The 15455-nt window shown below is 38.7% G+C and overlaps 2 protein-coding genes across 3 annotated transcripts in view; one reads left to right on the forward strand and one right to left on the reverse strand.

Moving 5' to 3' along the window:
- Positions 1 to 15455, forward strand: part of LOC311044154 (mediator of RNA polymerase II transcription subunit 27-like) — a gene marked incomplete at its 5' end in the record, with an annotated part of 192628 nt that overhangs the window by 90087 nt on the left and 87086 nt on the right. The gene's annotated exons all lie outside the window — the stretch shown is intronic.
- Positions 310 to 15455, reverse strand: part of LOC311044507 (H-2 class II histocompatibility antigen, E-S beta chain-like) — a 43935-nt gene continuing 28789 nt past the window's right edge. Inside the window, exons 1-8 of one of the 2 annotated variants that reach the window (XM_084056147.1) lie at positions 12425 to 12510; positions 9426 to 9680; positions 7550 to 7822; positions 5617 to 5836; positions 4079 to 4146; positions 2334 to 2447; positions 1837 to 1893; positions 310 to 777 (exon numbers count right to left, since the gene is read on the reverse strand). In XM_084056147.1, the coding sequence (XP_083912273.1) occupies positions 1856 to 1893; positions 2334 to 2447; positions 4079 to 4146; positions 5617 to 5836; positions 7550 to 7822; positions 9426 to 9680; positions 12425 to 12488 (1032 nt within the window). In that variant the 5' untranslated portion in view covers positions 12489 to 12510 and the 3' untranslated portion in view covers positions 310 to 777; positions 1837 to 1855. Of the gene's footprint in view, positions 778 to 1836; positions 1894 to 2333; positions 2448 to 4078; positions 4147 to 5616; positions 5837 to 7549; positions 7823 to 9425; positions 9681 to 12424; positions 12511 to 15455 lie in introns of those variants that run through there. The other variant, XM_084056146.1, reaches the window with a different exon arrangement.

The following is a 15455-nucleotide window of genomic DNA, read 5'->3' on the forward strand; positions in this document are numbered from 1 at the left end:
CGTTAACTCTATGTTGGTGATATTATTGATGTTCCCTTCAGAAAGTCATTTCTTGTGGTTCCCCCTTAAATTAAGATCTGCTTCCCTGCTCATGATTACATATTGCAAATGATTACATAATTATTACATATAAATCATTACTTAACATAAATGATTGCATGTCATCAGTGTTTCCCATTCATTTCCTAGACTATGGCAGCCCACCATTGTCTAATTTGGGTGGACCCATCACCTCAGACCCCTAGAGGGTCTAGGTCCACCCATCACCTCAGACCCCTAGAGGGTCTAGGTCCACCCATCACCCCAGACCCCTAGAGGGTCTAGGTCCACCCATCACCCCAGACCCCTAGAGGGTCTAGGTCCACCCATCACAGGGACTGATGTCATAATGATCGTAACACATTAATTATCACACATTATAAATGATTACATAATAAATGACTTTAACCTCACTAAAACTATGACTACAAACCTAACCTTAACCCTAACCTCACCTCAAAACCACGTCGACCTGGGCCAAAAAGACTCCACAAGTCTCCACACTAATTATCGTTAGCCTTGGCTAGCCAATTAGCATTTTTAATTGTTTAAAAGACACATCTGTGAAAAAGGTTGATGATGTCATCATTGTGCTGCTGTTATGATTATTTAAAAGGTTGATGATGTCATCATTGTGCTGCTGCTATGATTATTTAAAAGCTGAATGGACACACATGTATTGCCTCCTCTCTCCACCAGTGATGACTCTCTGCTTCTCTGAAAACACACCCAGGTGTTCTGTGAAAAGACAATAAACCAATAAGAATCAGAATGTATTAACTGTGTGAACATGTTAACACTTTAGAATAACCTTCCCTTATAATAGTGAATTAATCATTCCCAAAGTATTAGTTAATGTGTTATTCATGACTTGATGAATGTTTGTTAGTGGTTAATGATTTAATGATTTAAAACTATGCTATAAATAGTTAATAGATCATGAACAAGTTATTAATAAACTAGTTAAAAACCTAACCTCCCAGCAGCCTCCCTGCAACTACAGTAACCATCAAAGTAGAAACAACTCAGTCCATTCAAACAACATTTGACCAATACTTTGTCCATAGTGTATCTTAGTAGGAAGGGCAGCTCAGTTGGTAGAACACTCTCCTTTGGACCACAAGGTTCTGTCTTTGATCCTGATAGTGATGGAATGATCAGTGTTTTCAATGAACTGAATCATTGGGTTCAGTTCACTGACATGTTGTGTTCAGTGAACTGAATCATTGGGTTCAGTTCACTGAAATGTTGTGTTCAATGAACTGAATCATTGGGTTCAGTTCACTGACATGTTGTGTTCAATGAACTGAATCATTGGGTTCAGTTCACTGAAATGTTGTGTTCAATGAACTGAATCATTGGGTTCAGTTCACTGACATGTTGTGTTCAATGAACTGAATCATTGGGTTCAGTTCACTGAAATGTTGTGTTCAATTAGACACAGCTACCATATACCCAATGGTTACACTGTAAAGGTCACAGTCTTACACCTGAATGAGATAAAATGTTAATTAGTTTGTCAGAAAACCACCAAAACACAAGTTGGATGACCTCTACTCGTTAATTCTGCTAGTTTAATCAAATATGCAAAGTATCTCATTAACTATGCGCAATACAAAGTAACCCAAGCAGAAATGGATTCTACGCAAAAAATCATATTAGGAACAACTGAGAGAAGTTAAATACACCCGTTAATCAAGTTGTTATAGCTTTTGCCCTGTCTAAATGTACTGAATCATTGGGTCCTGATAGTGATGGAAAGAATTGAAAATAATTAAAAAGAAAGAGGAAGTGAACCTGGGTGTGTGGGAGGAGTCTAAAGATCATCATTGGTTGTCGGCACCAGAATACGACCTGATAGAAGAAGAAGAGAGACAGTTAAAACACACACATAAATCCTATGTACTGTATTGTGTGTATTTCTCTATAAAATGCAAAAATGTACACACAACACAACAACATTAGGGTTCAGTCATCAGGGTCACATGTTGCATCAGAACTAATGTGAACATTTGACTCTTATTTAGGACTAAATGTAACACTGATGTATTAAAGCTAAATGTGACAACATAGAACACACTTTGACCTCTAACTAGGTCGTCTAAACTGGTCTAAACCGGTTAAGGTTCTAAACCAATATAAACCAGTTTAGGTTGTGGCTTTACGTGTTTGTTTGTTTGTTTGCATTTCCGTGAGGGTTCCACATGTCATGTTATCCTCTGTTGATCTGACCTCATTTCTTCCACTGGTAGTATAATAATTAATGAAACATGTTAATTAAACATGTTAATCACCTCGTTTCTTCCACTGGAAGTAGATGAATCCAGACAGGAACATGACCAGACCCAGAACCAGACCTGATGCTCCCATGGCCACCTTGTTCTTCACTGACTCTGGCATGGAGAAATCTGTCAACACAAATATTATATTAACTAGACCATACCCGGTCGGCGCAGCGCATCCGTGGGGGGATATGCGCACATGATCTGGCAACCCGGGAGGCAGTTCGTCCCATAGCTGGGCAGCCCCGTAACCATGGCGACAGTGTTTGACACAAAAAGGCTAATAAGAAGCTGAGATTTGGTGAAATTGAAAAACGGGCTTCACAGTTAAGTTCAGATGGTAATGGTCAATGGCTGTGTGCAAAATCAGAACAATTGCTCCAGCCACTGAGGAGAACCGGGTAGCTTCACCTACTCAGTCACTCAGTCACTCACTTACCACTACAGACAGAGGTTACTAGAATTATAGTAGGATGATATGATATATTATTACAGTGGATTAAAACACCTGGTTCCTCACTGACTCTGACATGGAATCATCTGACAATACAAATATCATATCATATAATATCATACTCTAGTCACAGAGACTAACCCCCCCCCCCCCCCCCCCCCGCCCCCATCCCAACCCTTCATGCTGAGGGCCAAGCAGGGGGTCCTACTTTGGTAGTCCTTGAACCGGCCGAGGATCGAACCCCGGCTTCTCAATCCTAGGGCAGACACTCAATTACCATTTATATTAATGCAGCATTTATACAAGACCAGTTCCATCTCTCAGGACTGTTCTCATACTTTACAGTCACTCTCAGCTCCTTCACTCAGCAGCTTCTGACCATGATGTGTAAATTCTATAAATTCTATAAATTCTATGAATTCTATGAATTCTATACATTCTATAAATTCTATGAATTCTATACATTCTATACATGTCTTTGTATCTGCAGCCATTAGTAAACACAGATGATGTACCTCATCTCTAGACGTGACACTAAGCTCTAAGTAGGTGAGGCTCTTGTCATGACCTTCTTATTAGAATAGTTACTTTTTTAGGATGTTTTAATGTATTTGTATAGATTTTTATTTCTGATGTCTGTATTATTATTGTCTTGTTTTTAATTGGCGTGCTGTTTCCTTTCTGTAAAACAAATGTACCTTCAGATACAAAAAGAGAAGAATGCTTGAACCCTTAAAAGTGTAACACATTACACTTATTACAGTAGATTACACTATATTATAGTATAGAGTACAGTAGATTACACTATATTATAGTATAGAGTACAGTAGATTACACTATATTATAGTATAGAGTACAGTAGATTACACTATAGTATAGTATAGAGTACAGTAGATTACACTATATTATAGTATAGAGTACAGTAGATTACACTATATTATAGTATAGAGTACAGTAGATTACACTATATTATAGTATAGAGTACAGTAGATTACACTATATTATAGTATAGAGTACAGTAGATTACACTATAGTATAGTATAGAGTACAGTAGATTACACTATATTATAGTATAGAGTACAGTAGATTACACTATATTATAGTATAGAGTACAGTAGATTACACTATATTATAGTATAGAGTACAGTAGATTACACTATATTATAGTATAGAGTACAGTAGATTACACTATAGTATAGTATAGAGTACAGTAGATTACACTATATTATAGTATAGAGTACAGTAGATTACAGTAGATTACACTATATTATAGTATAGAGTACAGTAGAATACAGTAACTGACCCCAGTCTATCTTGATAGGCGCGGTCAGGCTGGGATGTTCCACCATGCATGTGACCTTCTCTCCTGATCTGTAACACACACACACACACACACACACACACACACACACACACACACACACACACACACACACACACACACACACACACACACACACACACACACACACACACACACACACTTTTTTCTGCTGATGATCCTCTTCAAAAAGCATGTTATCTGAGGAGGATGATCAGTACCTAAACACAGTGTGTGAGGCACCACGGTGCAGAGGGGGGGGAACCATGGTGAAGGGGGGTGGGGGGGGGGCACCAAAATGAGCCACAGCGTTATAGCCAATAAGATAACCTTATACAGTATAAGCTTGATATTGTAGGGGCGGCCATAGCTGAGTGGTTAGTGAGCCCGCCTAGAGAGCCAGAGGCCCTGGTTGCCCCAGGTTGGATTCCAGGCCAGGCCAGCATATGTGTCGAGGAAATGAAATGTGTCCCTGAGCAAGACTCTTAACCCCTAATTGCTCACAGGTTCTCATTGGAAACAAGACCACAAGGACTTTCATGAACGACCTGTTAAAAGGAATTATCCTTGTCCTTATCCTTATATTTTCTCTGCCTAAAATAATCATGACGTGCGTGTGTCCTCAAGTAGAATGTGTGTCCATGTGGATCTGCACAGAGCTGAAGCGGCCCCTCCTCCCCGCCCGGTCTGGCAGTGAGTGAGCAGCTGTTAATTAACACTAACATTAGGACAGATTGTGAAAGTAGCCGATCTACACGCTGAAACACACCGTGATTCAACACATTGATCCGTTGATTCATATTTAGTTTTTTGGAAAAAATAACTTGGACTATTTTTGTGTAGGAGTGTGAATGCCCCGCTGGGCTCTCCTCTGCTCTAGTGTTTTCCACTATTCCCTCCCCATTGCAGGAAAAATAGTAAGGCAAGAGGCAGAAGAAACTTATGGTGCGTTCGGAAATATAGCACTGAGCGCACTGGCCAATACAAACTAATAGGCGAGTGCGCTCCGGTGCGCAATTTGCGAACGCACCCTTAATAACGAGATACACATGTTATAGCGTGTTCCTGTGTGTGTATTCATGTACGCGCGGGTCTCTGTATGCGTTCTCGTTCACGAGCTTGCTGGACTGGTGATAAACATGGTCGGGACTCGGAGGATTTTTTTTTTTTTTTGTGTTTGTGTGTGTGTGTGTGTGTGTGTGTGTGTGTGTGTGTGACTTAATATTAGCCTGCCAATTAATGGGCCATTTTCAGCAAGTGAGTAACACTTGTTTTATTTGTAAAGGATATATGTATAGTTGTCTATTAGGTGTGTATTTCTATGTATACAGTAGGTGTCGGTGTGTACCTGGGTGTGTACTCCAGGTAGGAGTGGTACTGGTAGTACCAGTAGAGGTGTGTATTTATATGTATAGGTGTCTGTTAGGTGTGTACCTGGGTGTGTACTCCAGGTAGGAGTGGTACTGGTAGTACCAGTAGAGGTGTGTATTTCTATGTATAGGTGTCTGTTAGGTGTGTACCTGGGTGTGTACTCCAGGTAGGAGTGGTACTGGTAGTACCAGTCTCCATCAGACAGATCATCGGCATAGGAGAGACCAGAGGTCAAAGGTTCTTGACCTCTCCACCAGGTCACCAGGATCACTTTAGGATAGAAGTCGTAGCTGCTGCACCTCAGCATGTGAGTGTGTTCACCACGACGAGGGGGAGTCTCTGACTTCAGGCTCACTTTGGGCTCCACTCCTAAAAAAGATTATTATTATTATTATTATTATTATTATTATTATTATATCAGTCATAGGAAATTTTCATTATCATTATATCATCCAAATGAGATCCAAATGACCCAGAAAGCTGAACAACGCTTGGTCTTCAACCAGCCAAAATGTTCACGTTTCCCGGCTCTCCCCCGTTCTCCTCTCCCTCCATTGGCTCCCAGTTGCTGCCCTCACAGAGTACTAAACACTGATGTTGGCCTACAAAGCAACCAAAGGTATGACACCCCCATATCTTCAAGTCTGATCCAACCCGACAACCCCTCCCGCTCACTCAGATCAGCTAACACAGGGAAGCTGTCAGAACCTTCTCTAAAACACCCTGAACACCCCACTCGTCCTAGACTCTCTCTTCTGGCTCCCAAACTGTGGAATAAACTCCCTATTGCAGTCAGAACTGCAGACTCAATCCCAATTTTCCGCCGTAATCTGGAGACTCACCTCTTCAGACTCCACCTCAGTTTTATACAACATAGAATGCATTTATATAATGTAATTTAAACATATTAAATAATTCACAGTTACAGTGCTTTACATGAACAAAACTAAACCAAGCAATATCATTTAATAAAATAGTTAAAATGAACAAGAGTAGAAACAAACAAAACAACACAATACACATAATCCTGTAAAATATTACTAAAGTGGTTAAAAACATACAAAACAAACTAGTAAAGACAATAATTAAATATAAAATCAGGGTAAATGAAGTGTATAGAGGTGTGTTTTAGCCTTCATGGTTCTTTTTAAAGTTCATTTAAAAACATTAATCCTGGTGTCTCTATTTTAGGAAGGTCATTATATGTAGGTGAAAACACTCAGAAATAGATCTATATGTTTCATTTATACTCTGTGTACGATGGTGACACCACATGTTGTGAGCTTGTAGATCTGCTATTTCCACTGTGTGACAGCGTGTTAGGATACAGTATAAATCAAGAGGATCTGAAATGTTTCTCAGAATATTAACCCATTCAATCCGGGAACGCACCTGTGTCATTTAAGATTTATTTGGCTATTCAGATCTACATGAAAAAATAGCAGATCTACAAGCTCATAGCGTGGCACAGAGTGCCGCAGAGCTTGTAGATCTGCTATTTTTTCAAAAATCGTGACAATATGTGTAACTCTTTAGATATATATATTTTTAAAGCAAACATTTGTCAAATATGTTCCAGGGACCCAGAAGCAAAGATTTGAGTTACAAATGTTCCCTTTAGAATCTATACATTCAAGATTTGCACAAATTTTCACGGTTTAAAAAAAAATAGCAGACATACAAGCTCATAGCGCGGCACTCGGTGCCGCGCTATGAGCTTGTAGATCTGCTATTTTTGAATAGCTAAATAATTCTAAAATGACAGAGATGCGTTCTGGAATTGAATGGGTTAAGGAATGTTTTTTTGTTTTTTTTAAAGAGGGATAGGGAAATGGGGAGAGAGATGGGGGGGGGGGGTGACACGCAGTAAAGGTCGTCGGGAACGGGAGTAGAACCCGCGACACGCTGTCAGGCTGGCGTGCCTGGACCGTCACGCTACGGCCCAGGCTAAGGGATGTTTCATAATCATTATCAGATCAATATTAACACCATTAATCATCTCTGAATAGAATGATTTATTATGATGTCATGTTATAGTTTATGAGGTGATGAGTGTTGAGTGCTGCTCTGAGATCAGCTCACCTCTCTTGTTCAGAACAGAGGAGTAGGAGATCTCAATGTTGTGTTTGCAGAATGCCTCTGGTTGTGCTCTGAACCCAGCCAGGTATGTAGGATCTTTATTCCAGCGCTCTGCGTTCTTCACACCAAGCTCAGTGTATCCAACCCACTGATCTACTCTACTGTCCCACCTGAGGAACTCATCACCATCGACATTCAGTGAGTATATGTACTGTATGTCCTTCAGCTCACTGGAGTTAAACACACAGCGGTTAGCCTCATAGTACACATATCCATCTGGAAATAGACAATTAAAAATACTGTCATTAATGTTCAGTTTTATTATCATCTGTATAATATCAACACTAGGCTAACTGCCCCCTATCGGCCAAATATGTCATTACATAAAGTCTAAAATAGGTTTGTGTTTGTTTGTGTGTGTGTGTGTGTGTGTGTGTGTGTGTGTGTGTGTGTGTGTGTGTGTGTGTGTGTGTGTGTGTGTGTGTGTGTGTGTGTGTGTGTGTGTGTGTGTGTGTGTGTGTGTGTGTGTGTGTGTGTGTGTGTGGCTGGTGTGTGTAAATCTACTCAGTTACTTTCCACCACTGCTAGCAGCCCACACACTGACTGCAACTCACAGAGAGACGAGGGAGTGTCTTCAGGTGAATGAGACAAGTGATTAAGAACCATTGAAGCTAATTAAATAATAATAGAATAGTTAATGAGTGGGGGCGGGGCCCCCACTCATTAATCCCCTCCTCCCCAAAGCTACATTTACAGCAGGAAGCCACATGGGAGGAGCTTCATGTATGAAAAACATACTATATAGTCTATGTTAGTGTGTGTGTTCATGTATGTAAAACATACTATATAGCCTACGTTAGTGTGTGTGTTCATGTATTCCCCGCCTAGCGTACATGTGAAACTCAGAGGTTTTTAAACGTCTATTTATAGACCGTCTATATTATAGACGTCATTTCAACGTCTATAATATAGACGGTCTATAAATAGACGTTTAAAAAACAGCTAATCAACGTCTAGGCTAAGCCTAGACCGCTAAAAAACTTTCACCAGTAGACCAATTATAACCCTGTTTTAGCCTACCCCTTAGACGTATTTTAGACGTCTAATAGACCAAAAAATGCTCAGTGGGAAGTAAAAGACTATGAAGTCCACATTCTAGCTGCCCCCCCCAGCCTCTCCTCCTGCATCTACATAGTTGTACCATCTACAGCTCACCTACAGCTCAGGCTGTACAGAGCAGATACTAATATGCATACATTTGTAAATTAAACATTAAAGCACCTTGAGCACATATTCATGTTTACTAAAAATACATATTATTTAGAAAATATGTCACCATAAAAAACATAAATGCTTAATATACATGCTTAACCCATTTAGCACAGCACTCTGTGACGCGCTATGAGCTTGTAGATCTGCTATTTTTTTTAAATCATGAAAGTTTGCGCAAATCTTTGAATATATATATACTTTTAAAGCAAACATTTGTAACTCAGATATTTGCTTCTGGGGGATTCTACAAATGTCTTCTAAATCAGAGGTCTTCAACAGGGGGTCCGCAGAGGTACTGCAGGGGGTCAGCAAAATTGTTGTTTGATTAAATCTAAATCTTAACAGTTTAAAAAAAAAAACATATGTTGCTATAATATCAGTGGTTCTCAAACTTTTTTCATGATCCCCCCCCCCCCAAAAATAGCACATCTAGCGCGGCACTCTGTGCTGCACTATGAGCTTTAAGTATCTGCTATTTTTGAACACCCAAAGGAATCTAAAATGACAGATATGTGTTCCCGGATTGAATGGGTTAAACATCTTCATTAATGTTAAATATATTCAACCGTTTTAGTTAATAACTATTGTGTTCATAGTATTCATGTACCTTTCACTGGTGGTTTCTTCAAGGCAGTGCGAAAGGCGTCCAGCTGGGCTTTGCAGTACTGCTGATCATCCACAGCTACTGCATAACCTCCTGGGAGGGTCATGTGATCTACAAACGGAGGCTGAGTGAACACCATCTTCCCTTTGTTGTAGTCTGCGTACTGCAACACTTCACCATCCAGTGACATCATCCACTCTTTATATGAGTCTTTAACTGTGTCTGAACAGCCAATGACTTTAATGTGCTCATGGAACACTGGAAACAAAGATGAAATCAATTTCAAATAACAATCATCATCATCATCATCATCATCATCATCATCATCATCATCATGTTAAACAGTCATGTTTGGTTCTAAAGGTGAATATTAGAAGTATCTTCCTGTCAAACATTTTATTCAACAGATTTAAATGTTTTTATAATATTATGAAACAGATTCATAATGATTTATTTCAGGATGTGAACATAACATTATATCATACAGTATAATGTAATATAATATACAGTGGTGGTCTGGTGGAAAAAGTACTCTAATGTTTTACTTCAGTAAAAGTATCAATACTGCATGTAGAAATACTCTGTTACAAGTATAAGTCCAGAATTTTTAATTTACTTGAGTAAAAGTACAAAAAGTATTGGTGTCAAAATGTACTTAAAGTACCAAAAGTAGAAAGTACTCATTATGCAGAATGTCCCATTTCACACGTTTTCAAATGTATAACAATCTTTTGAAAATAGCAGATCTACAAGCTCACAATGCGTCGCATCGTGACACATAGAGCTTGTAGATCTGCTATTTTCTAATGGTCTAAATGAATATAGGGCTGAAGTGTATGTTTTGTTATCAAAATCTACAAAGTAACTAGTAACTAAAGTTTTCAAATAATTGTAGTGGAGTAAAAGTATAATATTTGCCGCTGAGATGTGGTGGAGTATACAGTAAGTAAAAATGCTGAAAATTGTACTTAAGTACAGTACTTGAGTAAATTGTAGAACATATGGAAATGTATTAGAGAATGTAATTTATGTTGAACAGCTCACTTTAGGATGTAAGCTTTACATTAGTTATCACTTGATTTGTCTAAAGAAAGAATATGATATTGACTGACAGGTTGAAATGATGCTGAGGTGTACTGGAAGACTTGCAGCAGAAAGAGACATTTTGTGGTTTGTCCCAAGATTTCATAGATTTAATGCAAACGTGAATCATTTGATTTTCTCATTTATTTAACCTGATGTTATTAATGATTTAATGTATGTATTTAACTGATAATATGCAGTATAATTGCATTTACTGAATTATGCTCAAGTATAAGACACATCTTGGGGGAAATTTAACCCAGTTTAACCCCCCCCCTCCCAGTATGCCCATATATGGCCATGCTGATAATGTCGGTGCAAGGTGTAAAGTAAGCGTTTTTTGTGTGTGTGGGTGGCTGTTGAAAAAGACACATACACTCACACTGACTTTCTTAACTTTCAAAGAATCACCAACGTGCACACACATACACACATTATTATACCTATTTATAATAAATAATATTAATAATTGGTATTATACATTTTTGGAACTACCACATTTAGACTGGCCTGTATTTCAGGCTGAATGAGATCTAAATGGAACCTCCTCCTTTTTAATCTAAATTCTAAATGAGTTTAGGACAAGCCTAAATTAAGGCATTTGTAAATCTGACCAGACAGACATGAAACATTCCTAGATGTCATTTATATTTGTATTTTGTATTGTTAAATACACATCTGTAATCCCACTATGAACTGAGCAAATAAAGGGAAGCTTTTAATCTTCCAAAGAGCCTCATTTTCTGAGTTAGTGCTATAGAGATAAATAGACTAGGTTTCTTCTGAAGGACATCACCTGATACATTACTGATATAATACACACCTCATTCAGGTAGAGATCTGTATCTGATGCAATGTTTGATGCAATGACTTGTTTTGCAATGACTTTATGCTATGATTATGTGCAGTGGTTTTGCATGATGGTATAAATGTAAATATGGTTTGCATGGTTTGGCTCGCTATCCCTGTGTGACTAGACTTAGGACCAATAGAACAATTCCAAGTTGTAGGCATAGGATGTGAGTGAGTTTTGATAGGATGAGCATCAGTGCATTTCTCTAGACGGAGGAGTAGGACAGGTTGGTTCATTATAGAGTCTTTTGAGTATTTTAACTGGTACAAGTGACATATAAGTGGACACTGAACGGTTGGTGGTCAAGTTGACATTTCTTCTGAAGCAGGCCAGTAGATTAAAGAGGTCCCTCTGTCCTCTGCTCTTCTTATAACTGTGATATCTCCAGGTCCATGTTGTGTCTTAAGTCAGGGACTGGACTACTGGGGGAGGTTTAGTTGTTAAGGGGTCTAAGGATGGTGACCAGACTTAGACCAGAAATTAGCCGTACATTTCCTGAAGGCCACAGGCCTGCTAACGGGGTCGAGTTTACTCTGAAATCACCATGGTGACAATATGTTGTTCCTCCGTCGCCACGGGTAAAATGCAGTTTTTTATACGTTTTTATAATTGACACTTCTGTGTATAACCCGTTCAAAAGGTCCCTGAGGTTCTGGATCTCCTGTCTGTAATCACACCGCTCCCAACAAGGTTTTGGTCCGGTTCTTTTAAAATGTACTTAATTACTTTACACCACCAATAATATAATATAATGAAAGGTAAGAATCAGCATTTGTGTGTGTGTGTGTGTGTGTGTGTGTGTGTGTGTGTGTGTGTGTGTGTGTGTGTGTGTGTGTGTGTGTGTGTGTGTGTGTGTGTGTGTGTGGCGTGCGTGCGTGCGTGCGTGCTATACCGCTTACCAATGGTGTTGTAAATAATAAAATATAAATATGCTGTATATTTTAATAATATAAATATACATGTATTTCATATAACAAGAGTAACATCTATGAATGAATATTGTATATAATAAGAGTAGATTTATAACAGTATCTTTAATGTAATAACATAAATATAATGTACTTACTTCCTGGGATCGCTTTGACATGAAGTACAGAGGAGAGGATGAGGAGGGTGGCTGTAATCTTCATCACTGATCAGAACTGAACTGAATTTAACAGATGAGAATAAACAGATGAGACTTCAGTACATGTATTTAGTTACTTTCCACTACTGCTTGTGACCATTTATATTATATTTACATTGCTTGAAAGGTGGGGGTCTGAGAGGGCCCAGTCCTATCCACCACAATGTGGTGGATAGGACCCTGAAATGCATGTGTGGTAACTTTTATGGCCAAGAGTAATTTTTTTTACTAAAAACTAATGTTTGGAATGGATTCAGGACCCCTGAAAACCTATAATTAGACATCCCACAAGTTCATTTTGGCCAATTTGAATTGTTCCAGGTTTTTTTCAGGCCCTCCGGGTACCCCAACTTTGATTGGCTCCCACAAAGTATCCCAAGGGAGTTCGGGTTGGAACAAATTGAGAGGTGTTTGTAGACACCTTTATGAACATGTTTGTGAAGAAAGCTAGTGGTAAACATTTATTTTACAGATTGGTCAGACATTAGGCTAACTTTCCCTAACTAATTATCTAACCCAGTGCATAATACTACTAATAATAAAAATAACACATTTAGCTCCTACTAGTGTTGTTAGGTAGAGTAAACCTGACTCTAGAACTACCAGAAGGGCCCTGATCATATGGGCTTAAATGACACAACACACTGTGTGTGTGTGTGTGTGTGTGTGTGTGTGTGTGTGTGTGTGTGTGTGTGTGTGTGTGTGTGTGTGTGTGTGTGTGTGTGTGTGTGTGTGTGTTCAGCGTCGCTGGTAAAATGCTGTTCTTGTTCATTAAACATCAATCTAAGCCTCATTACATCTCACTGCTGAAACCATCAAATGTCTTTAAAAACACACTGGTCATGTGATCAAAGTGTCACATGAGAGGTGTGTGTGTGTGTGTGTGTGTGTGTGTGTGTGTGTGTGTGCGTGCGTGCGTGCGTGCGTGCGTGCGTGCGTGCGTGCGTGCGTGCGTGCGTGCGTGCGTGCGTGCGTGCGTGCGTGCGTGCGTGCGTCTGTCTGTCTGTCTGTCTGTCTGTCTGTCTGTCTGTCTGTTATTAGTGTGTATTGTTCATAAGTCAGGTTGCACAGTGTAAAATAATTTATCCAAAGCCTGTTGGTTCGGGCCTTGAGACTGAATAATAACACTATGAATAAACTCTATGTATATTTGATATATCAATATAACAGTAAGTTATTCAGTATATAATCAGACATAATATGTATTATTGTATTTATGTTAATAACAGTATAGATAGATAGATTTCATTTATCAAAAGATACATATAATGTATGTATAACAATATAGATATACTGTATGTTTTCATAATATAAATATAACAATATAAATATACTCTAATATATTACAGATCTGAATAAACAGATCAGAATAAACACATGTTTACCTCAAGAGAAGTTCTGGAGTCTGAAAGAGAATGAAGGAGGACTCGTTTTATAGTTTAGAAGAATCAGCCAATCAGATTAAAGATATGATGTTACATCATCTGTTTCCAGAAAGACGACAGTCTGGATTATTGCACAGAATCATGTATAGTATGAACCTTATGTCTCCTTATGTACATACTGTACCTTATGCACCTTATGTCTAACCTCATGTACATACTGTACCTTATGCACCTTATGTCTAACCCAGGGGTCATCAATATGTCCGTACACAGACAAATGTGTCCGTGTCAAATTCTTCATTTACACACCATTATAATGTTCTTATTTTAATCATAAGACCCAATTACTGAATGTCAAGTCTCTGGGTTTTCTTCAGAATATGTTTGGCTCTGATTTACTACGACACTATATATGACACATTAGGAGTCCTACTAGTGGTTCTCAAATGTTTTATTTGCAAGGACCCCCATAACTCTGAGAGTGTACAAATGGAACCAAATGGACCCGTAAATATCTGGTCACTTCAGAAGAGAAAACCCAAATAAAATGCTCTCCACTCCACTGGTCTACTCTGCACATATGTATTATTATGCAGGGTGACAAGGGGGTGTGGTCTCTGAAGACCATATTCACACGGCGGCCATTTTATTATTAAGTTAATGAAATGCCACCCCGTTTCTTCAATGCAAAATGACAAAATGGCCGCCATGTGAATATGCTCTATTATTTCCAGTTCCATAGTGTAAAATAATACCAGTCAGCGTTCCATAGTTTTTGTGTCCATCCCCTCCCCACCCCCGCTTGTGACAAAATCTTGCCCCCCCCTCCTGACAGAGGCTAAAATTGTGTGTGTGTGTGTGTGTGTGTGTGTGTGTGTGTGTGTGTGTGTGTGTGTGTGTGTGTGTGTGTGTGTCACAGGTCATTTGTTTGTATTGTGCATTGTTCATATTTGGTTTTATATAATAACAGTATATATAAATGTATATATTATATAATAACATAAATATAATGTACTTACTTCCTGGGATCGCTTTGACATGAAGTACAGAGGAGAGGATGAGGAGGGTGGCTGTAATCTTCATCAACACCGATCAAAACTAAACAGAATTTAATAGAGGAGAATAAACAGATCAGAATTAACAGACCAGAATAAACAGATCAGAATAAACACATGTTTACCTCAAGAGAAGTTCTGGAGTCTGAAAGAGAATGAAGGAGGACTCGTTTTATAGTTTAGAAGAATCAGCCAATCAGATTAAAGATATGATGTTGCATCATCTGTTTCCAGAAAGACGACAGTGTGGATTATTGCACAGAATCATGTATATAGCTGCTGCTTATGAACCTTATGTCTCCTTATGTACATACTGTACCTTATGCACCTTATGTCTCCTCATATACACACTGTACCTTATGCACCTTATGTCTAACCCAGGGGTCATCAATATGTCCGTACAAAGACAAATGTGTCCGTGTCAAATTATTCATTTACACACCATTATAATGTTCTTATTTTAATCATAAGACCCAATTACTGAATGTCAAGTCTCTGGGTTTTCTTCAGAATATGTATGGCTCTGATTTA

Source organism: Gymnoscopelus microlampas, assembly GCF_963454915.1.
Source record: "Gymnoscopelus microlampas genome assembly, chromosome: 4".
Lineage (NCBI taxonomy): Eukaryota > Metazoa > Chordata > Actinopteri > Myctophiformes > Myctophidae > Gymnoscopelus > Gymnoscopelus microlampas.